The sequence below is a fragment of the Molothrus ater genome, chromosome 1, assembly GCF_012460135.2.
Source record: "Molothrus ater isolate BHLD 08-10-18 breed brown headed cowbird chromosome 1, BPBGC_Mater_1.1, whole genome shotgun sequence".
Classification (NCBI taxonomy): Eukaryota; Metazoa; Chordata; class Aves; order Passeriformes; family Icteridae; genus Molothrus; species Molothrus ater.
The window spans coordinates 96,880,718-96,903,443 of NC_050478.2; the positions used below are offsets into that span (position 1 = coordinate 96,880,718).

At 33.4% G+C, this 22,726-nt stretch overlaps 1 protein-coding gene across 1 annotated transcript in view; it reads left to right on the forward strand.

Annotated features, from left to right (window-relative positions):
• Nucleotides 1–22,726, forward strand: part of RTTN (rotatin) — a 79,398-nt gene that overhangs the window by 40,342 nt on the left and 16,330 nt on the right. Inside the window, exons 31-41 of the mRNA XM_036379093.1 lie at nt 108–266; nt 1,622–1,693; nt 5,081–5,273; nt 8,065–8,147; nt 14,127–14,235; nt 14,956–15,154; nt 16,154–16,244; nt 17,227–17,380; nt 17,535–17,672; nt 18,518–18,729; nt 22,469–22,574. Of these exons, the coding sequence (XP_036234986.1) occupies nt 108–266; nt 1,622–1,693; nt 5,081–5,273; nt 8,065–8,147; nt 14,127–14,235; nt 14,956–15,154; nt 16,154–16,244; nt 17,227–17,380; nt 17,535–17,672; nt 18,518–18,729; nt 22,469–22,574 (1,516 nt within the window). The remainder of the gene's footprint in view (nt 1–107; nt 267–1,621; nt 1,694–5,080; nt 5,274–8,064; nt 8,148–14,126; nt 14,236–14,955; nt 15,155–16,153; nt 16,245–17,226; nt 17,381–17,534; nt 17,673–18,517; nt 18,730–22,468; nt 22,575–22,726) is intronic.

Consider the following 22,726-nt stretch of genomic DNA (forward strand, 5'->3'; position numbering starts at 1 on the left):
TTGAAATTATTCCCTTAAGCTCCAGATCCTGTTGATACAACTTAATAATAAAAGTATTGCTAATTACTGTAAGAAATACCACTTTCTGTTGTGCTTATATGTACTAGGTCAGATTTACAGCACTTGGAATAGGATCAGCTCTTACATCTCTTGAAATAGGATGTATTGCTTTAGCAGAAAGCTGCCAGAATATTTCAGGAGGCCTGTGGGGAACGGTGATAAACATCCTTCTGGATCAATCTGAATGTAGCATGGTACGCAGGGAGGTATGTTTCTTGTGTCCTTCTGCTGTGTTAGATTGTCAATTTGTAGATTTTGATTATGGAGAAAAAAGATTTTTTATTTTTTTATTGTATATATCTATTATCTGACAATGCACAACATCTGCTGCTTTGTAAGTTAAACACTACCTGATTAATATAAAAATTTAGCTGCTTATTTAGGAATTGCATAAGAAGGAGCAAATACAGATTACTTATTTCAAAACAGAAATTACATAAACAATACAAGTGAACTCATAAAAGCTTCTAAGGCTTACTCAGTAAGATAAATAACTTGCTAAAGCATAACTAATCAGCCTGATTTTAATTGCTGCTTTGTAGCATTTATGAATGCTTTGGTACAAACTCATCACCTGATCTGCAGTAAATATGTGTTCATTGCAGACATGAAATATCTAATTTGTCTAGGCACTAAGGTTTACTGGTGAGAACTGAAGGTCTGTACTATGGTAGAACTACACATAGCATTGTATATTGATGAATTTAAGATCTGTACATTTTATTTGTGATTTTTTACAGCTCTAGTTGTAAAGTTTTCCTTCTGTTCTAATCAATAAGAAATAAAAGCTCTTACACTTGGTGACTTGTTTTTTTCCCAGCTCTACTGCTTAACTAATTTTATTTTCCAAAGTAATATTTGAAATTATGTCTCAAAATGCCTTTGATAATGTGTCCTTCATTATTTTATTTAACTCCAAATTATTGTCTCTTAATGATATTCTCTTAAGATTCACGTCATTGACAAAATATTGACAAAATATAAAACAAGGAATTTCAATCCATGCACAGACATGTGAAGTGTGTGTAATATAAATTAGAAAAACAAACATGCTATGTATTTGTAGAAAAGAAAATATTTTAAACATGTCTCTGTCCTAATGGGTTCACATTGTCCCAATTATTTTTTAATAATTAAAAACCCCAAAACATAAGGACAATGGAGTGACTAATTATAAACAATTATCTAGGTTTTTCTGTTCAGGAATTTTTCCCCTGGTACTTGTAATGCTTGTTCTGTACAATTGACTTGCTGGAACAGTGATGAAAGTATTTTATAAATAAATTTGTTTCCTTGTGGTTTCCATCCCATCTTTTCCTTGTCTTTTTTATACCAGCCTGCTCTTGGGCCATGCTCTACTGACATCTCTTGTAAGTGAAGTTTGAGGGCTTTGAAGTTATATCCTTCTAACTATTTTTTCCCAGCATGAACATGAGAATTCTGTGTATTTCAACATATATCTGAAGCAGTGGAATAATATGTAGACAGTACTCTTCAATCTAATGTGGCTTTTTGAACTGTGATGGCTAGATGGCAATATTGATGCTTTAATTTCTTTCAGGCTGCTTTTATTCTACAAAATCTGCTTGTGATTCCAATCCCTACAGAAGACATGAAAGATTGTATTTGGCAAGTGAGTGACTATTAAATTTGTTAACAAAAGTCATGGTGTCGTAGAGAGATGTCATTTGATATGAAAAGTTGTGTCAGAATACCTATAAAATATGAACTTAAAAAATTACATGTCTAAGGTTACATTTTGGAAAGAGAAATAAATGAATAGACAAACTTCTCTCAAACTTTCAGCAAGCTCAATAAAACAACCAAATTTAGATTGCATATATGTTGCATTGCATGAATTAGTATCTTTGGGTTGCTAGGATACTTGCTTACTTATATGGTATATATCATTAATGTTTTAGGATAGAAATTGATAATTTTTTTTACTCACACTTGAAATGCAGGTAAAACATGATTTGAGGTGCATGAGGAAGAGGAAATTCTGTTAATGTCATGTTTATAAAGTGTTTTGAAAGAAACATGAAGCATTTTGTCTCTTAGGTCAATTTAAATGCTTCTTGAAGACAACCACTTTCTCAAAGCAAAGGGAACTCTAGACCAGGTTGCTCAGGGCTGTTTCCAGTTGGATTTTGAGTTTCACAAAGAGTGGAGACTCCACAGTCTCTCTGTGCAACTTGTTCTCATGTTTGGCTACCCTCAGATAGCGAGTTTTTTTTCTTAGGTTTAAGTAGAATTTATTTTAGTTTTTGCTCAATGCCTTTACTTCTGTCACTGGATACCAGTGAGAGGAGTCTATCTCTCTTTACCTTCTCTTTTCAGATATTTTTTAAATTTTTAAGATGCCCTGGAGACTTTTACAGTTCTGTTCTGGAGTCAGTCATCTTATTTTACTCTCAGCAAGTCTGGTTCATTGTACATCAGGATATTTGGATCTTAGCTTGCAATTTTTAAATTTTTTTGTGACCTTCATATCTGTTTTTAATGTCTGTCTTGCTCCTTTCAGTGTGTGAGATTACCTATATGGGAACAGTGTATATTAGTTTTTGAAGAAATTTGCAGACACAGCAATATTATTTTTAATCTGTTCCTTTCTGCAAAAGATCAAGTTAGTGCTGAAAGGCATTCCAGCTGTTTTACTAGGATAAGTTATCTATGATTCAGCTGCACCCAAAATTGATTATGCTATTTCTTGGAGTTGAATTGTACAGAATGTCTCATCTTTTCTTTACATGTAATCATAAAAGAAGATGTGGAAGCAATTTTACAAATCTGGCCCTTGTTTCAGTCTTACTACTTCTAATTTATCAAAATAAATAGTAATTGTCTAAATTCATAATCGTAGGGGGTATCAAGAGGGCAGCCATTGTAGCTTTTCAATATAGACTCTATTAAAAGTTGCTTTTTAGCCTTTTATAAAAAAATTCAATTACTATGGTGAGGTGACAAAAATTGAATCCAGTTGCACAATTCTGGATGAATTCCAGTGCAATTAAAAGAAGCTATGAGTCAATGTGATTCTTATTAAGAACTGCATTTAATGGAAATTGCTCATCACTTAAAAAGTGTTCATGCTGAAAGATGTTATCAAACAACACTTCATACTTACTGGTAAATTAAAACTGTTCAAAATAAAAACTGTAACATACCACCAGGATAAAATTTTATATTTCAGAGTAACTTTTTTCCTTTGTATGAATAACATGATTTGTCTGTTTCCTTTAGTGCCAGGAAGAAAAGGAGGGCTATTAAATGGATCTTGGTGAATAGTAGGAATACAGTGCTATAGCCAAATTAGAACATTACTATTTTATTCCTTAGGCAAATAGGACTGGAAAAAGAAATATAAATAGAGTTTGCAGGCCAGTATCTTCATGAGAATGTCTCTAGTGTTACTTTTGTCTAGTTGATCTGCTTCATAATATTTCATTTTGCTATGTCACTTTAAAAATTTCCTACACCGCTCTTTAGTCATGAGTAAAGTCAACCTGTGTAAAGCACTCTAAGAGTGCAGCAGACTGTTGTATAAAGATTGCTGAAGTCAGAGCACTCTGTCAGTGTAATCGATGAGTAACTCTTTCAAGGCCCCCCATTGTACAATAAAGGATCTGGCATGGCTTTTGAAACTGGCAAAGACAATCCTGGGCAGTAAAATGTGGACTAAATTTCTCAGTATTTCCTAAGTTTGCACTTGTCATAGTCAATACATTCTAAGTCTGTTGCTGACAGTGTATGAGTAGAGTTTTATAATTCATCATAAATAGTTTACTTGAAATGCTACATTCTGCCTCAAACTGTTCATCATATCTCATTCTCCACTAGCTGGTGTAAAAGGCAAGTAGTGAAAATAGTTTTTGTATTACAGAAACCAAAGAGAATGAGATTAACAATCTAAGATTTTGGTGATACCTTGTAATACAAAACGGTAATACTGCTTCTATTGTATCTGGTTTTGGGTTTCATTTTTTTTACTGGGAAATAAACTTGTATCCAGTGTAAATGAAGGGTTTGAGGAAGAGTCCCTTAAGGATAAGTGGTGTTTTCAAATTACTTATTTTCAGTTGATCCAGCTCTGTTCTCTCCTGACTGCCAAAGAAAGTTTCTAAGTAGCACTGCAAGTTTTTCTTTCCATAATTTTAACTAATGTATTTTTGAACTACTGCAGGATGCCCTCTAAAACTGCCTTCCTGAATGTAATTGATTTGAATTTTTGAGTTCTTCTGCCTTCTTTGCATTTCTAATTTTTATGGTCAGTCTAAACCAGATTATGTGTAGCTTAATGAAACTTTTTGGGTTTTGTGTTAACATGGAAAACACTGAAGAAATATTTAACAAAGGTAGTCAACTTAAACTGTTTAGTTGAAATATGACTAGAATCCATTATCTTAAGGTATAAATCCACTGCTCTAGCAAGTTTTTCCTGATGTCAGTATTCAAAAAGAAATAATTGAAAACCATACTTCAAAGTGAATTTTTTTTGGTTATGTCTTGTTTTCTACAGTAATCTTTTTTCACAGAAGATTGACATAGCTAGATGTAATATAATGACAGTATACTTTAGGGCAGGAGGACTTGAGGACTTTTTCAGGATATTTAGTCTTATCTAAGTGTTGTTTTTGCCTAAGGAAAACTTTTTCATTGCTTAGTACCTGTAAGTAGAAATAAATGAGACATTAAAATTGTAAAGTCTACTGATACATTTACTGTCTTGAAGCCACTCATTTACAGCTTTTCATGAGTTCTTACTTAACTGTTAGCACACTTATCAGGACATAAATAGCTGTTTGATTTTGCTAAGTCATGACAGCTTTTGTAAAATATAATGATTTAGCTCAACGTTAAAATCTTAATTTCATTTTTGGAATTTATTAGTTACAGTCTGTAAACCAGTGTACACACATATACACAGCATTAGCCTTAGTTAGGGTGGGTTTTTCTGACAGTTCATTCTACATAAAACATTTCTTTAAAGTAATGATGTCTGTGAATTTAATGTCTTCAGGGTCCTTGTGTGCATGATGAAGAATCTGGCCTCTCTCAGACAGGAATACCTGCTCTTAAAGCCCTTTTGTATCACTGCCAGTTCTATGAACATGTGAATCAGATGGTGAAACACTGTTACCTGGGATGTTACATGTTCGATTTGAATTCTTACAAGGAAGACAAGCTCAGCATTGAAAAAGGTGGTATAACTGGTAAGTGATGTTGATGTAATCTTCTGGTATTTGAAACCTTCTTAAATAAAGTTGTTTTGAGTAAATTACCTCCAATAATTCTGTTCTCCTCTTAAGGGAACAGAATGTATATAAACCTTGCACTTAAGTATGTTGTGAAGTCAAAAGATTGCTGTGAGGATTTAAGTAGATAAGTCTCTAATTTAACATAGCTCGGAAGAAGTTCTGAGCTGTTATTTACGTCTTCAGAAAGTTGAAAATGGAAAAGACGTAATTGGTTCTGCAGTAAATTTTCTTGCAAAATATTGGGGATAAAATACTTTTAACAATTTCCACTTTATGACATCCAGTCAACTTTCATACAAGGAAAATTTGGGAAAAATAAATAGATTAACTTTCCTTAGATTCCTGTTTCTTCATGTGTTCAGCTTCAAAGTTACATGAGTAGGAATGGACTCTAATAACCCGCATTCTAAGACATTCAGATATAATTTAATTCCTAGACTGATGAAATGTAATACTCAGATTGGAGTATTATTTGTGTATTTTTAACCTGTATTCCCTTGGAATATCTCAGCTCTAACTTTTATGTTTACTAATAATTTATTGAACAATATTTCTAAGGCTCATTATGATGCATTGCGGAGACAGACTTCCTTGTCCAAATATATCTGATGATTGTAAGTTTAGAAAGCTAGGGGATTTTTCAGAGATCAATTAGTAAAAGCTGTCACAGGGCAGAAAATTAATGAGCGTTTTTTTTTCTTTTCTTACCTATTTTTGTGGGCCTAAGTTTCCATAATTCCATCTTTTAAGGCTGCTGATTTAAATAGTTCTTTTTAAGTCTGTGTCATGGGTGGAGAGGGAGCTTCAGACAAAGTTGTTTAGAGAAGCCCTGCCACTGAGTCACAAGGTGCAGGAAGGACCCCTTTGCTCTTTAAATGTCTTCTTAGAGAGGAACCTAGACCCAGATGTTTTCAGTGGTTTAAATCTAAGGAATTGTAGAGATGTGTTTGAACCTTTGTCTGACTTTATGTTGGGGGATTAAGGGTAGCAAACCAAATATATTTATATAAAAATTAATGACTTACTATGATAAATGACTAGACAAAAAGATCATAATCAGAATTATTTACTCCACAGTATAGAAGGTAAAACTGCTAGTGTAGTATAATGTACTATATGAAAGGAATTATGTTAAAGCAACTGTATTAAAGCTGGCAAAAAAGAAACAATTATTAAGTAGAGATTGATGTTACTCACCCATGCCAATGACCCTGGCAAATCTTTTGCTCAGCCTGGAGTGACTGTGAGCAGCATCCCCAGCCCAGGGAGGAATCTCCACGCACACTCCAAAGGGTATTCTAGAAAAACCTGCTGTTTGTAAGTGGGACTAGACTTATCCAGAGTTTAAAGTGATTGACTGTCAGTCATATGTCTCAGGCCAGCTGGGCCTTAGGATTTTTAAATAAGAAGTGGCAGACATGATAAAGTATCCTTCAATTCTCTATTAGGAGTTTAACTTTTGGGATTGATGAGTCAGGCTGGTTTAGTGTAATTCAACACCAAAAGCAGCATGACACCCCCTTTCGGTTCACCACCTTCAGCATTGCAAAATAAAATATTGTTTGAGTTGTTTTGCACATTCCAGGCCGAGCATCCTGCTGGATTCTGCATTTATAAAGCTGTTCAGAGGCATGAACAGAAGAGGAATGTTACTTCCCCAGCTAAGTTAGGACTTTATGACAGACCCAAGGAAAAGGAGCATTCTTAGTTAACTAACTGAGAGAAATACCTCACCAGTACACAAAATTCCAGCCATAAAAGTCCTCAATTTCTTCAGTGTCTGCTTTTTTTATCTATAAGTGTAATTTTTCAATCCAACCCATTTTACTGCTCCCATGGTCCTCTAATATGTGCCTTTTGGTAGTTCTCTTAGCTCCTGTAATGTCATATCTAATAGTAACTGAAAATGTAGAATGGTACAATTTTTCAGTGAGCAGTTGAGATACATTTTATTCAGTCTTTGCAAAGCAAAGCCAGAAAATACAGTATTTCAGGAATAAGAAACAGTATTTTTGTTTCTTAGAAAGGGGACAACAGGACCTAAACCTTATTGGGTTTTTCCCTATGTAGTTTTCTCATATTTTTTAGGAATGTATAAAAGTCATCTTCAATGTAATGTTAAAAATAAGATAGTTCAGTTTAGTAATTATTGAGGATACATAAAGTACATCTACTTTTGCAGGTTTGCACTCTGTGTAGTCTAACTTTATTCTTTGTTACTTTCTTTTCTAAATATACGACAGCTTCAAAAGTATTACTGACAGATTTGTGCTATAACATTTTTGGCACTTTTTATTCTGAAACAGATTTACATAGTAATTCTGTCTTTGTTGTATTTATGAATATGGGTCCTCTTGAAACTATTTCTCTTGAAATGGGAATTTGAAGTTTTTTGAAGACAAGGACATCAGTTTATTATGTGTTCTTGAGACCCTAGTAGAGTACTTCAATATTTTGTACTCTTCCATTTTAACTAAAATGAAATCTGAACTATTTGAAATGACTGAAGGCTATGCAACTGCAGTTTGAGTGTAGTTTTTTTCTAGACTACTGTAGCTTGGACTGAAAATTTTTTATTTCTGTTTATTCAGGGAATTTGATGTGTAAGATTTCATAGATACAATGTGTGAAAACTTGTGTTCTGAGATCTTCAGAAGGATAGCTGTGGTTGGCGATTTTTTTCACTGAAACAGTCCTTTAGAAAACTTGTTACAGTAATTTTGATTATTATTTTTTTGCCCTACAGATTTTGATGATTCTCTCAATCTTTGGAAGGCTCCACCTAGTCAGAGAAAGTCTTCACATTCTCACTCAACATCTGAAACTATGGTAACTCGCAGAGTAATTATTCGTTTGAAATATAAAGTTGTTTGTGAACCGCTTTCAAGAAAATTAGCACTCTTAAAATTGTTAAAAAAAATTCCAGCAAAACTCAAAACCTGAAATCAGTCAGAAATTAGCTGTGAAATTAAGTTGAAATGTACTCCAATATAGTTTTAATATGCTGAAAAAACCCTTTTGTGATTCTTAACCTGAGCAAAAATAAATAAGGTAGCTTGCCTTGACTAGCTAAATGCATAAGGCAGTATTGAATTCTATAGCTTCCCACAACAAGACATATTCTCTAGAGATTACTCTGTAATTGGCTTTATTGACAAAATGCAGTTGTCTCCATTTCTGGTTGTCACTTCTGTTGCTTTTATCCAAATTGTCTATTCAGAGTGAACCTGTGTTTACACAACACAGCTATAGAACTGGATCAATCAAAGCCACATAAATACATTAGGTATTCTGTGCCACAATGAGCTCTGGATTCTGAAAATGCTTTTGTAGAATTTAAAAGTGGCACAAGTGCTTGCAGACATGGAAAACAGAAAGCAGGTGGCTGCTTGAAAAATTCATTTCTGACTATGGCAATGTAAAGCTGTACACATGTGCTGTCTTTCAAGATGGCAAATGCAGAGGAGAAATTGAAAGACATTCTTTCAGATCCAGAGTAGATTTGCAATATTAGTTCAGGCTGTGAAGGAAACTTTTGTAACATTCATTAGTTACCTGATAAAAATAATGTATTTTTCAAAGACTGCAGTATACATCCAAGAACACTGACATGTTAGACTGACATTTATTTCTTAGTTTCATATTCAAAAATTTTTCATTTATGAATGACCATCTAATCTATTACTGAATCCAGAATATCATTGTTTAGAAGCTTCTTTTCTCTTAAACAAATGCATGTGTAGATATGACAAAAGTTGATAAATCACAAGATCCTGTATTTTTTCTTGACAAAAATTTCTATGCTCAATTTTGCTGTGGAACATGATAAAAATAAAAACAGAAAAACCAGTATTGAAATTTTGTCTCAAAAGTATTACACAAGTATAATTTCCATGTTCTTGTGATTCTCTGTTATAAATTCATTGCTGTCTAGTACTGATAATGCTATCTTCCATGTTTTTAGCAATTGAGGGAAAAGTGTACTTTAGTTGTAAACTTATTTCTCATTTTCAGAAATTTTAATTAATTAATTAATTTTATTTTCTATAATGAAGAACAACAACCCCCCAGCCCCTTAGGGTTATTTTATAAACAAATATTCAAATTTGAAGATCAAAACTAAAATAAATGGAAGTGCATGTAAATCAGGAAGTACATGCAATCATGATTGCTCCTTAAAAACTATTTACATAAGAATCTCAGATTTTTTAAAAGCAGTTGTTCCTAGATCACTTTTTACTGAATAAATTGAGTGGCACTTACTTAGAGGAATGAAAGTTGACCAAATTTCATCTTGTTTTGTTCACATTACTTGAAGACAAAATTAAACTGCAGCAGTTCTTACTGTGCTTGAGTTTTTATGAAGAATTGGAAAAGTTCATAACGTTAAATTTCTTCAGCTTCAGTAGTTAAAAAAAGATAAAAGAAAAAAATAATTTGGAATCTACTCGATCAAATTAATATATCATACTTTTTTATATGTAAAGTGGCAACATAGTTTAACACAAAGACTTTAGCTCTACTATTCCATTCACCAGACACATAACTAATTATTAACAGTGGAAGGTACAGTGTAGTACTAAGCTACACTAATTTATATTAGTCTTCCACATATTGTAGACTTCATACTTGCTAAGTTTAGGGTCTTACAGCTAACCATGTGAGTTTTATAGAAGTTTGTATTTTGTTTTGTTTTCCTTCTTTCCCTGACATGTATGAAGATTCTTTGTCACACTAAGACTTTGATTGTCATTTCTGGAAGTTAGTTTTATTTCCCTTTATCCTTCAGTCCTTCATGGGCATTTTTAGCAGCTGTAAACTTCATTTAGTTTTTTTTATTTACTAAGTTTCTTACCTTTAAAAAATGCCAGTACTGACTTGATATATTGAAAATGTCCAAGCTGCAAGATGTAGAGGTCTGATGTCCCAATGCACTATTAATTAGGAGAAAAAAAGGTGGATGAGCATAACTTTGATGGAGGCTGATTGTAAACTCTATTTCAGAGGGCAGTTAACTAAGTGTGTATCTAGTGAAATTAGGAAATACTTCTGAAAACTTGTCCTGAAATCTCAAGCATTTGTAATTTACTCCTACATAACTTCAAACTTTTGGGTCACAGTTTGGCCAATGAATAAAGAAATATATTTATGAAGGCAATACAAAAAAAAGTTTGTAGAAGTTTATTGCTATATGTTGGATGTTGATGGTGCTGGGAAGAAACTGTTATTCCAAGCCCACCAGATGGCATGCTTTCCCCATCACAGATGGAAAGGAATCTGCAGGCCTCACTGAAGAGACAAATGTGTTTTAGGTGTGTGGCACAGATTTGATGAAAACACCTGCAAATACTTGAGAACAATTTTTTTATGTTATTAAAACATGAGAGAAGAGTTTTCAATAGAAACAATTCTACTTGGTTTGATTGATTGATCTAGATATGTCCATATTGTTTCCTATTCCTAACATTCTATTAGTTTTCTCTTCTTCTGTAACCAGTACTTTATTTGAGCTGTCTGCTATCATGAGCTGATTTCACAGAGAGCCATATGACCGTAACTGAAAGTTGCAACTAAATTACTTTTCAGCTTTATCTTTTTTCCTCCATCCCCAATTATTTTTCCCAAATTTGCAGAAAAAAAATTGATAGTCAGAAATTTTGCAGAGACCATAAGTAAAATTTTGATCATTTTATAGAGTAAAGAATAGTCATGTAGGGATGAAATCAATGGTTCAGTGTAATAGAAAAAGACAGAACTGGATTGTCTGTATGGTGTTAACTCGTATGCACTGTATTTTGTGTCTTTAATATCCCAGTGGATTACAGATTTTTTGTCAAATTTACCTTTATTTTTCTGTGAACTGGAATGTGGATACTGCAAAAAGGCTATCACTCTGAGATTATTAATAATCTTGGTCTTTTATGGAATGAATAGTTTAAATGTTAACTCAGGTTATCATTAGAGAAGACAAATCCTTACTCTTGTTTTAACCAACATATTTGGTTTATGTTTCATAGATATGATAAGAGATCACCAATGTGCATGGAGATACAAACTTGCTTTACACTGCATAAATATGCTAGGGCTGTTCTGTGTCCAGGAAATCTTAGCAAAATGAGCAGTTATTTAAAAACTTGAGCTAAAAATGATGTGGGCTAAAGATCTACAGACATCTCCCAGACAGCTTTAAGTCATGGCCATTCTTTCCTGTGAAATCTTCTTGCTATTTTCTATAAAAATGTGTGCTTTATTTTCTGGAACTGTGGTTACCAGAGTGCTATACAGTTAAGTGATTTAAACCTTTGAAAAGGGAACTGAATAGAATTAATCACTGCAAGCCTATTAAAGCAATGCCAGAGGGATTTTTGTACTAGAGGTTAAGAAAAGACCTTTTATTCCTATCTAGCAGATAAATGGCAAAACCCTCAGATTTCTCCTGTGTTTCCACTCTGACAATTTTTGTATTCTTTTGAATTAGTTCTAATCTGCACTTGTCATCTCCCTCTCCACACACACACAACCTTTTCCCCTATTACACCCCTTCCAAAGTTTCACTGTTAAGCAACACAATGCTTCATTGCTCCCAGGAACAATATGGTAGCAGTAGTAAATATCCTTTACTAAATACTGTGTGCCAGACTTCCAGTTTATCCTTATCAAAGGTGACTTATAGAAGTGGCAATTTTTTTTTTTTTCCCCTGGAAGGCAGAATAGTATGGAAACAACTTCATTGTGTTACTGTATGTTTTCTGTTATGACAGCAGAAAATGTTGGGGTTTAACCTATTTCCCACTGTGATGCAATTAACAATAAATGTTCCTTTGGTGCAAGAAGATGATATTTTTCTAACCAGCTAAAGCTTTTGCTGATTTTTTTTAATTTTTTTTTTTTTTACGTAACTGAGAACTATTTGTTTTCTTGCCCAAAGTATTTGGAGAGTCTTAGAGAAAGAACAGTTGTATGAGGTAGCTGGTGCTTTTTACTAATATGTGAAAGGTTGTATAATTCATAATTGTATTTCTAAGATGACTCTCAATATAGTTAGTATAGTTACTTGTTTCAGAAAAACCATATGGACTGATAGAAATTGCATTTTGGGTTTGTATTATTTAAGGAAAAGTGTTATGGTTTTTCTCACCTATTAGAATGCTTGGAATTGATGTGTAGTGCTGAAAAAATGCAGAATTTGCCATGTGTCATGATAGATTAGCTTAATAGAAATAATGGATTTTAGTAATTATTTAAATTACCAAGCATAGAACTTCAAGTAACTTTTTTTGAATTGGCAAATATGCTTTTTAGTTGTGCAGTCAAAATTGGATTTGAATTTCAATCACTCAGTACAGTTTGGTGCTGCATTTTGCTAATAAGAAAATAATTTAGCCAAGCATTGTCCTAGTGTTTATGTGATCCAAGCTCTATGTGTTTTGGACATTCTATGTGCTCTATATGCTCTATCTATGTGCTCTATATTTTGGACACTCTATGTGCTCACTCTGTGAGCTCTATGTGCTCCCTGTGTTTTGGATACACCCCCAGATCTTACTGTAGCTTTTTTATGTGTTACAATAATCCTCTGACTTTTCTTGAGGAATGACTGAGCAGACTTAAGAAGAAAGACTCATGGTTGTAGGATGAACAATAGTGAGACCAGAGGAAAATGCAGGAGAAAAGGAAGTTGCAACGTGGAGGTTGCAAGGATACAATAGCTAGGAACAGAGTGATCTGTGATTTCCTTCCCTGCACCCTTTTTGTCTGTTAAGTCACTTTTAACATTTCCTTGCGTAAAAATATATTCCAAGTGTCGGAAACCTTTTGATATTTCAGTCTTCCTTAGAAAGCTCACTGTGAGGAAAATTCTAATAGCACCCTTCTTCAAGTTGTAACTCTGTTAGGATTTCGTTGGATTCTCCTACATTCTGTATTCTCTTCTTTATATAGTTACACTCTTGAAGAATATTGTCTGATGTGACTATTCCATCTAGAAAATAAAAACCAGAAGTGAAAGAGTGACTTGACATGATAGATACTTGTCCTGTGCTCTGAAACAAGTTACAGGTTTTGTTGTGTCACAAAACCACATCATCTAGGTGGATTCTGGGTCTTCTGATCTCAGGCTTGTGGTTTTAAACACAGTAGCAAGAACGTTAGGAGCTTTTGAAAACACACAAAATTAATATTGTAAATAATGCAAAATGGTAGGGGGAGTGTAATATTCTGTCAGTAAAGTTGTCTACTGTCATTTAAACATCTCATAGCTGCACTATGAAATGAATACATTTAAGGATCACAGGATTAAGGTTAAGAGAAGTACCCAGAGTTCAGAAGACTCAGGGACATCAACTTTGACTGATGACAAATGCACTTGTGATATTTTTATCTGAGTGTGTTCTGGTACAAAGGGACAAGCGCTGATGTTCTCAGTAGAGCAAATAGTCCATGAAAAATTTGAGTTTAAATGCTTCAGTAATGTCTTGCTATCTTTATCCAAATGTAGGTTGAGTCAATTATATGGATGAAAAAGAAGGATGGAGAGAAGGAATTTCCAGTAACATGGGCATTGATCAGTTTTTGAGTGAAATGTTTCAGACTGTTCATATTGCCCATCTTTTAATAGTTTCAGTTATTGGGGTTTTTATCATATATATATACACACATAGTGGACAAAATATAATCAAATTGATTTTGAACGGTAATGTTTACATTGTATTTGGTTTTGTTGGTTATGATGTAACCTAAGCAGAATATAAATAAAAGACTAGTCTGTAAAAGCTGGAATCAACTGGTTTCCTTTTTATGGCTTTCTAGATTCTGTCTGCATCACCATCACTGGGGAGTGTTACTGAGCTTCAGGCAACAGTTCCAAGCTCAGCCAGTTTTATTCCGGAAGCTGTGGTTGATCGGCTTACAGCACAAGGTAAGTCAGGCTTGAGTCTTGTACCTGATGTAAATACAGTGTATTAACCTGCCCATAATTCAATGTTTGTCCATGCTGTGCATTGTACAGCTTGCATGTTGCTGGAGCAGTTGATGCTTCTAGTGGTTGTTTTAGAAGACAAATATTAAACACTTCCTTTAATATGAGATTTCACAGAAGCAAGTGAAAATGGTACTGCTTGAAATGCAGCTCAAGACTTCGGTTCTCTTCCTGGCATCTAGTCATGCTTTCAACACATCAGTCATGGTAGAGCTGTCATATACATACATAGGAGTGTGTATGCACATACATGCACAAAGATCTGTATATAATTCTCTTTATATGTAGAAGCATAAAAATTAATATAATATTAAAAATATGTTTATAATCATGTATGTAGAGAGAGCTGTGTACAAATAAAAATAATATTTTTCTTTTAAAGAAGGGACTGGTAATTTGTGTCTTTCCAAATTTGCTAGTTATCTTTATTTAATGCCTGGTAGAGGGAACATTTTATTTGGGAACCATTTCCTGTATCTGATTTCGTGGAGTTTTTTTGTTTTGTTTTGGTTTTTTTTTGCCATTCATTCTTGAATATACAATTTAAATACAGGGAGGACTTGGATATTTTATGAAAAATACAAGTAAGCTCAGTTGATGTAACTGCTGTAATTTAACATTTTGGTTGTTTTCGGGGTTTTTTTTTTCAATACACTCTAGGTCAGAGTGATACAACCATAACAGAATCTCCAAGTCAACATGATTCTGCCATGTCTGCTGCTCTGTCTAAACAATGCACTGTAGTCACACCTGCCCTTTTGTCAGCTGTTTGCAGCCTTCTGCACAATCTGCTGTTTGTCATGCCAAAAGATACTGGAATTGCCCTTCAACAAACACATTTGCTAACAACTCTCAGCAGGTATGAAATCAATAACTGTTGAACTACAAACAAGTTGTAGCAATAGATGCTTAAAAAATCTTCGAATGAGATCTACCCATGTTTCTTACTAAAACTGTTAAACATATTGGTCACTTCTTGCTCCTGAAATGTTCAATTTTTTTTTTTTATTAAAAAGATACAATCAATTGAAGAAATTAATCAGAATTACTTCTTTTTTTTTTTTTCATAGAATAGGTAGTCATATTGGTGATTCCATTTGTGGTGTATGTCTTATATAGGACTACTGTGTTCCTCTCATGATGGTTTAGGGTTTTGTCAGGTAGTTGGAATTGCATATCATTTCAGCTCATTTTGTTTTTCTTCCTTGAATTGTATCAAATATTTTGAAGATGAGCCAAGGATTTTCACACTGAAAGAGAGTAAATAGAACTTGCCAAATTTGGATGATGGATCCTAGTATTTTACTTCCTTTTAAAAGGAGGAACCACTTCAAAGAAGTCTTCAGATTGTATGCCATGTTTCCATTTCCATTGTAGCAAATTCTTTCGTCTATAAAAAATGTTTGGAAGTCCTGAAGTGTAGCATGAAAAATTAGTTCAGTTTTTGGTAAAAATTTTCAAGAGCATTTGAAGTTGCTCTTCATAGTGCAATTAATAGAAAAAACGAAACACAGACAAACATAAAACCCCAACAACCCTGGTATGAATACAGCTTATATTATTGCAGAGCTGTTTATTCTTCTAGAGGAAAGAAAATAAGAAATCAAATAGAAAAAATTGATTTTTGCCAGTGCAGTAGCAGCTATTGGAATTTATATTAGTCTAGCTATTTTGAAACAACGTTCTGCTGCTATAGTTGCCATTGCACTAGACTTCTTTAAAATAGTGGGGTTTAGCAGTAAGGGCATCTTACTTTATTTCTGCTTGGTTTGTTTATATTATTCTCTTCTATGGAATGTTAAGTTAATAGACTGTTTAATTACTTAACCATATTTCTAACCAATATATTTTGTTTTAGTCTTGTTGGTGCTAATCTGGTTGAAAGATACATCTCGGAACTGAAAGCTCCATTGGGTCATCAATGTCATATGGAACATGTAAAAGCTCAGGTCAGAGAAGCATTTGTTACTTCCTAATTTTTTGAAGTTTTGAATTCATTTATGTTAGCATAATTTATCTTCATTAACATAGTCCAGACACACTGTAATAGGCTACATTCATGTGAATCTTTGTGCTTTTGACAAAGCTTAAATGAAAATAAACTATTTTATTCAACACAGAAGAATTAATTTCTGTGTTAGGACTGTAATTGGAATGACCAAACCGAAAATGAATTGTCTTTTAAAAGTATAAGTTAAATTTAGCCATTGAAGAAATTATGTAATAGAATTTTTTGTATGTTACTGAAGTATGAGCCAGATAGAGTTACTGACACATTGGATATTGTCTGTAACAAACCTGGCTGCTTTGCTTTGTCTCTGATCCTGCAGACACTTACATAGTTCTCAGCTAATTTTGATGTATGCAAACCATATAGGGTTACTGCTGATAGAACTACCTTTTTATCAAACTTGACTCTGTATATACAATCTATAGAATATGCTGTTTCGTGACACAGCCATTTTGTAGCTTCTGCTGCTCTGCATTCACATTTACTTAGAAGTAAATTACTCTTCTAATTAAAGAAATGTGTTTCTACAGAAAACTTATGAGAATAAATATATAAATATGTCAGCTTCTTTTTTTAGGAAGACACATGTATTCTTCAGTATTAATGACCATTTTTGTGTTTTCCTTTGTGACCTTCCAATGAGTATGCTGCTGTAAATGTAGCAATAGTCATGACCTTCTCACAAGGATCTTTTGTTTTGCTTCTAGAAAATTGATTGCACATATGTGTTTCCAGTCTAGGGATTCTGTTTCATCTTCTACAGTAAAAATTAAGAGAAACATTTTAAATTCATGTCCTATTATTTAAATGGTGTTTATTAAAACATTATTAATCAGTTAAATGAATGTGAGTAAACTTAAAATAATGTGGAAGGTGTAAATATATGGCTTTATTTCATATCTCTCTACAAATATTTACAGGTCTTGTTACTACTTCAGTACTTGTCATCTGTGTCCAGGCTTCTAAAATCTTGTTTGTTGGTGGACTCTGATCTTGTAAGCCAGGATGAACTGCTGAAACCCCTCTTAGGGAATACCTTCAGGATTCTCACCATACGTCCCAAAGCTGGCTTAGGTAATGAGGTACTTTGTTTCCTTTTTAACCAGACAGAGGCAAGTCTTCATTTAGGTACCACCTTGAGGTAAATGGACAGGTATGGTCAGGCTCAGCTTTCCAGGTCTGTGCACATTTTTAAGTGGTTTGATTTTTTCCTGTGTTATCTTTGCAGATCCCGAGTTAATGTCTGTGCTTCATGAGACGTGGGTAGACTCTTTCAGCCTTCTAGCTACATTACTGTGGAAAAATGGCCAAATATCTTTTCCATCTGTGACAGCAGCCCTTGCAAATCACTGTACAGCAATAATTGGTAATGACTATTCCTGCATGTTTTTTTTCCTAGCAACTAATAAACAAATAGAAAAGAGAGTCATTGCTCTTTAGATGCTATTAAGTAATTACTAATGAGATACCCACAATGAAAACCAATGTGTCCAGAGCTTGACTGACTTGCTTTGTTTTCTTCACATGTATGGATGAATGATTTTAGTTGTAAACCTTAACCAAATGTGGCATTTGTTAAATGATCCATTAGCACTTCATTTTTTTCCCCCTTCTTTGTTTTTAAATATCATGCATGAAAGGAAAGCAAAATTTTGCAGGAAGATGAGAGATCTAGAAATCCAAGATTATTATACAGGAGGGTTTTTTTTGTATTTTAATTATTCTAACATTATTTACTTGCATAGTTAGGCAAGATTCTGTGACATGCTTCAATACTCAAGTATGAACATAGTCCAGACAAGCTTGTGCATGTTAAGAGATCTACTGAACCCAAATCCAATTGCAAATAAAGCAGCTAATGCATACTGTTGGTTTTATGATGTAAGCTGTTGATAAAATAAGGAGAGTTCAAAAAATTACTGGACAAATAAGGGATTTGAGTGAAATGGAGATTGCTTTTTTGTTTTATAGTCAAATGAATGCAGAGCAATTAATTCATTCAACCATTATAAAACTCAAACTTTTCTTTCTTAGATTATTTTGAAGACTTACAAGCTGCACAGAATTTGTAGAATTCCTTGTACAGTGCACAGTACAACTGCTTCTGGTTTCATGTGCTTTCTTTGATAAGTCTTTCTGTGTTCTAAAGATTACTTGAGCTTTATTCATAATGAAATGTAAAAATTTTCATTTTTTTGTTTAACCTTTTAGATACCATTTCTGATTGTATTCATCTGTCTACCACATATCCTGCTTTATATGTGGGTAGTTTACAGTTCCTCTCTGTCCTTTTGAATGAGGAAGGAAGAAGACAGCTCCAGGATAAACAGAGTGTGTGTCAAAATCCAACTATTAGCTTTCTTCTGGATCACACTGAAGAATGCCAGGCGCCAGTAACTCAACTTACTGCTTTAATTATTCAGGTATTTAAAATTTGGCAATGTGATTGCAGGATATACTTTTGCATTTTTGATTCTTTTACTTTCTTTATATTTAATCCTTCCCTTATTTACAGGTTGGTAGAAGTAAGCAAATTATAAATGAAATTTGTGTCTTATTTTTTTTCCCTCCAACTTAGTTCTTTTATCTATATTCTGTAATTTATGTGCAGTTTGTCACTGTAACAATTATAATGATCTATGATTAGAAGTGTAGGGTTTTTTTCTGAATGATGCACATTATATAAAATGTCACTTATGATTTCTGTTGTTCTGAAGTCATTGCCTTACAACTATTTTTAATAAGTATCTTATTACTATTTTACTATGTAAAGCGTATTTTTTTGACATTTATTGGTCATATATTGGATGGTGTGACCAAAAGAATGGTCTCTTAGTATTCATCTCCTCTCTTCCTATGGATGCTGAATTCTTGTTGAATAACCTTACTCCTACCAAGACTTGTCCTGGTATCTGTCACAAGCTTTGTGCTTCTTTCCTGCTCTGTTGCAGCACTGTGGCTCTATTGTATCTATTGGGGGATGGTGTTCTGTCCACTGAGAGCCTGATGTCTTTCAGGGAGGAAAAACTTCCCAGTAGGGTCTTTCTTGGTCATTCTACAGGCCACATAACCAGAATTCTCTACATTTTTGGCAACTAACTTCAGATAATTTTAGGGCACAGTGTGAGGACGTGATTTTCAGGGACTCAAGCAAAACAGGGGCATTTTGTTCAAACCCCATAGTTTGCTAAATATCCTGTTGGGTTTTTGTGTTAATGCTTGCATATGTGCCTGAAACAAAACTCCTTGGCTCTGGCACAAAAAGTATGGTTGCATGAGAGCACGTCTGATAAAGACATGTTGTAACATTCCTCTAATTTCATACAAGTGTACATAACTGCATAACCATTCTTATGCTGAGAGCAGAAAAAGTTGATACAATGAAGAATGAACTGCAGCCAGTCAATGAAAGGACATGAGACATAGTTTGAATATTGTAAGAGGCATCAGCTTTTAACATGCTTTTTGACTGTTCAGAGATGTAGACAGACATTGCATTTTGTTCATAAGAGTTCAAAAGACAGACTATGCTCTCTGGGTCCTTACAGGGCTGCTATGATCTCCCCAAAATGATAACAGAATTAGGAAAGAAACAGCTTCAGTTTCTTAGGTCAAAGTACATGTATTTACACCCCCTTACAGTGGTCATTGAGAGGTCAGTGGAATGAGCCCATGGGATGTAAAGTAACCTATTGAAACAACAAACACCTAAACAAAATTGCCATTAAAAATGAAAAAAACAACCAAAAAGGTTTTGGACTTTCTTCAGGAGAAGCACTTTCAAAGAGAAGCAGTCAGGCAAATAATTGGCTAACATAGAAAGGGATGGGAGACTTTTCAAACAAACAGTCATCTCCATTAATCATCCTAAATACATAAAATCTGCAGAATACCTGATATATGCAGTGGCAAATGCTAATTTAGTACCCAGTGTACAGGTGTGAATATTAGAAGACCAGGTCTCAACTTGGAATTCATTATCACATACAAGAAATCTAGTAAGTGCACATGCTGACTTTGAAAGGTTTTGATTGTTTTGTGTATATAAATGTTATTCTTTCTGTTTGTGTGCTTAAGATCAGAAATAAAATTAAGAAGAGAATCATAATCTATATATAAACTCTCAAATTTTGGCCCTAACATTTTTTTCCTAGGTGTAAAGCTTACAGTATAATAGACTGTGACCTCCCCTGCAACTAACTTGCAGTAGGTGAAGACTAACATAGCCAGATTTATGGGACATCTTAAATTTATTATTGAACATAATTTCAGAAAATAATTCAGTATCTATTCTCATTTTAATACTTCTATTATAGTTTTAAACTATAGAATCTTTTGGCACAAGGCATTATAAATTTCTGGAGTTATTTTTTCCATTCAACTGGTAGTTAATCATTAATTAATTCTTAATTACTTGTGCTCCCTATGCTTGACATAAATTTTCTTTTTTTATTATCAACTGCAGTTCTTGATGGCAGAGTAAGAAAAAATGCATAGAAGAGCATGCTTCAAGAAAGAACAGAATTTTGCTAGTGTTCAAGATAAAATTTAGAAAACGTAACATGAAATTAAAACTTTTGAAAAAGATACAGATATAAGACAACTCACCTTAATTATTGGATCAGTTCTAGTTTGCCACATAATACTTACAGGAAAATACCCAAGAAGCTGATAGGGAAATATGTTTGTATTATTAAAGTATTAATGAATATTAAGAAAAAGTAAAAACATTTAGAAATTTACTAGGGCAAAAGCCTTTCAGGGGATAAGTGACACAACCTATATCTTAGGCTATGCAAGATCGCTGGAATTCAACAATTTTTTCTTTCCTGGCTTGTGTCAATTAGTTTAAAGTTTAAGCTTTTAAGTACTCAAACATCTAAATTTTTTAATTTGAAAAGAAACTATGTCCTATGAGAACAGAAAAACAGTTAATTGACTTCTTATTGACTTCAAACATTCTTGTGTTGCTGTTAGATTTGAGATTTCACACCAGATCTAATAAAAACTGTTGTAGTCTAAATGTAAATTTCTTTTTTGTTGGTTATGAACACAGAACCCAGTCCATGCTTCAGTGCTTTTATTTGGTGCCAGTTGTCCTTATCAATGAGGTGTTGGGATTTTTCTAGTTATTAACTTACTATTCTATATCCTTTGACCTTCTCACCCCTAGTTACAGTGAACAGTTCAATAAATTATGACCTTAGAGTGTACATTGATATTTTATTGCATATGAAAATCTGAAAAAATTATTAGTCCATTAATACATGGTGTATGTAGAATTAAAATCTGTGAGATATAGGTAGATATGAGGATAGGTACTCATGAGATTTCTGTCTAAAGTATTAAGGTTTTCTTAAGATGTTATATTTTTGGCTAGCTTCAAAATATGTTTTTCTCTTTACTATGATCCAGCAACTGTTCTTGTTTTCCTATATTTTTCTGATTGCAGTGGATGGTGTTTTCTATTATCTTGGATGTCAGAACTGGCATGGTGTTTTAGGAAAATTGCTAGATAGACAAAATTCTGTAGTGAATAATATATGAAGCACAGAGTGCTCCTTGTCTTTCAACTATCTTGTTATATGACTCCAAATAAATATTCCTTTGAAAACAGAGATTATACTTAGGTTATTAGAAATGTGGTGATGCTCACAAAGGCCTCACCAAACTAAGACAAGCTACCATTTTTCACTGGTTAGTAAGAGTATCTAAAATAACTCTCAATGATTTTTTTTGAAGGAATTTCACTGTATTTGATCTCTTCATCATCATTGTGTAGAAGGAAGGTGAGATTGCACTAAAGGCATATCAGTGAGTTGTCTGCAATACCAAGCCTATTCCTGAATATTAAGAAAATAATGAAATGCCAGGATTTGGAATCTAGGCCTTAAAAAAGTAGAATATTAAGAAAAGAATAAGAGGAGTGGGCTTAGGAGAAAAAGAAGAAAGAATTAATTTTAAAAAATGAGTTTAAAAAAACCTCGAAACACTTCAATGCAGACTGACTATAAACATGAATATAGAGAGGGAGAACTCTATTTAGAAATAGAGTGATAAATCATCCAAATGAAAATATAGACTCTGACAATCTACTTATAGCTGTGAATACTACTTTTAATATGGTCACTTCATTTCAGTAATGAAATTGCATTTTTGTAGGTCTATGAAAGAAAATCTTCAAAGGATGTGCTGAAAGAAGTTGCTACAAATGCACTGTTGTCTCTGTTAGCTGTCAGTAAAAATGCCCAGAAATGTGCTTTGGAAGGTGAGCATTTCAAAATGTATGTTTAATTGTATGTGAATCAAATGCTTGCAGGTGTTTTACGTAGTACCTTTAGATTGTAATTTTTTTTCAAAGCAGAAGACCTAGGTTTCAGTGGCAGGGTTTTTTTTCAGATTTTCACTAAGAAATCTTAT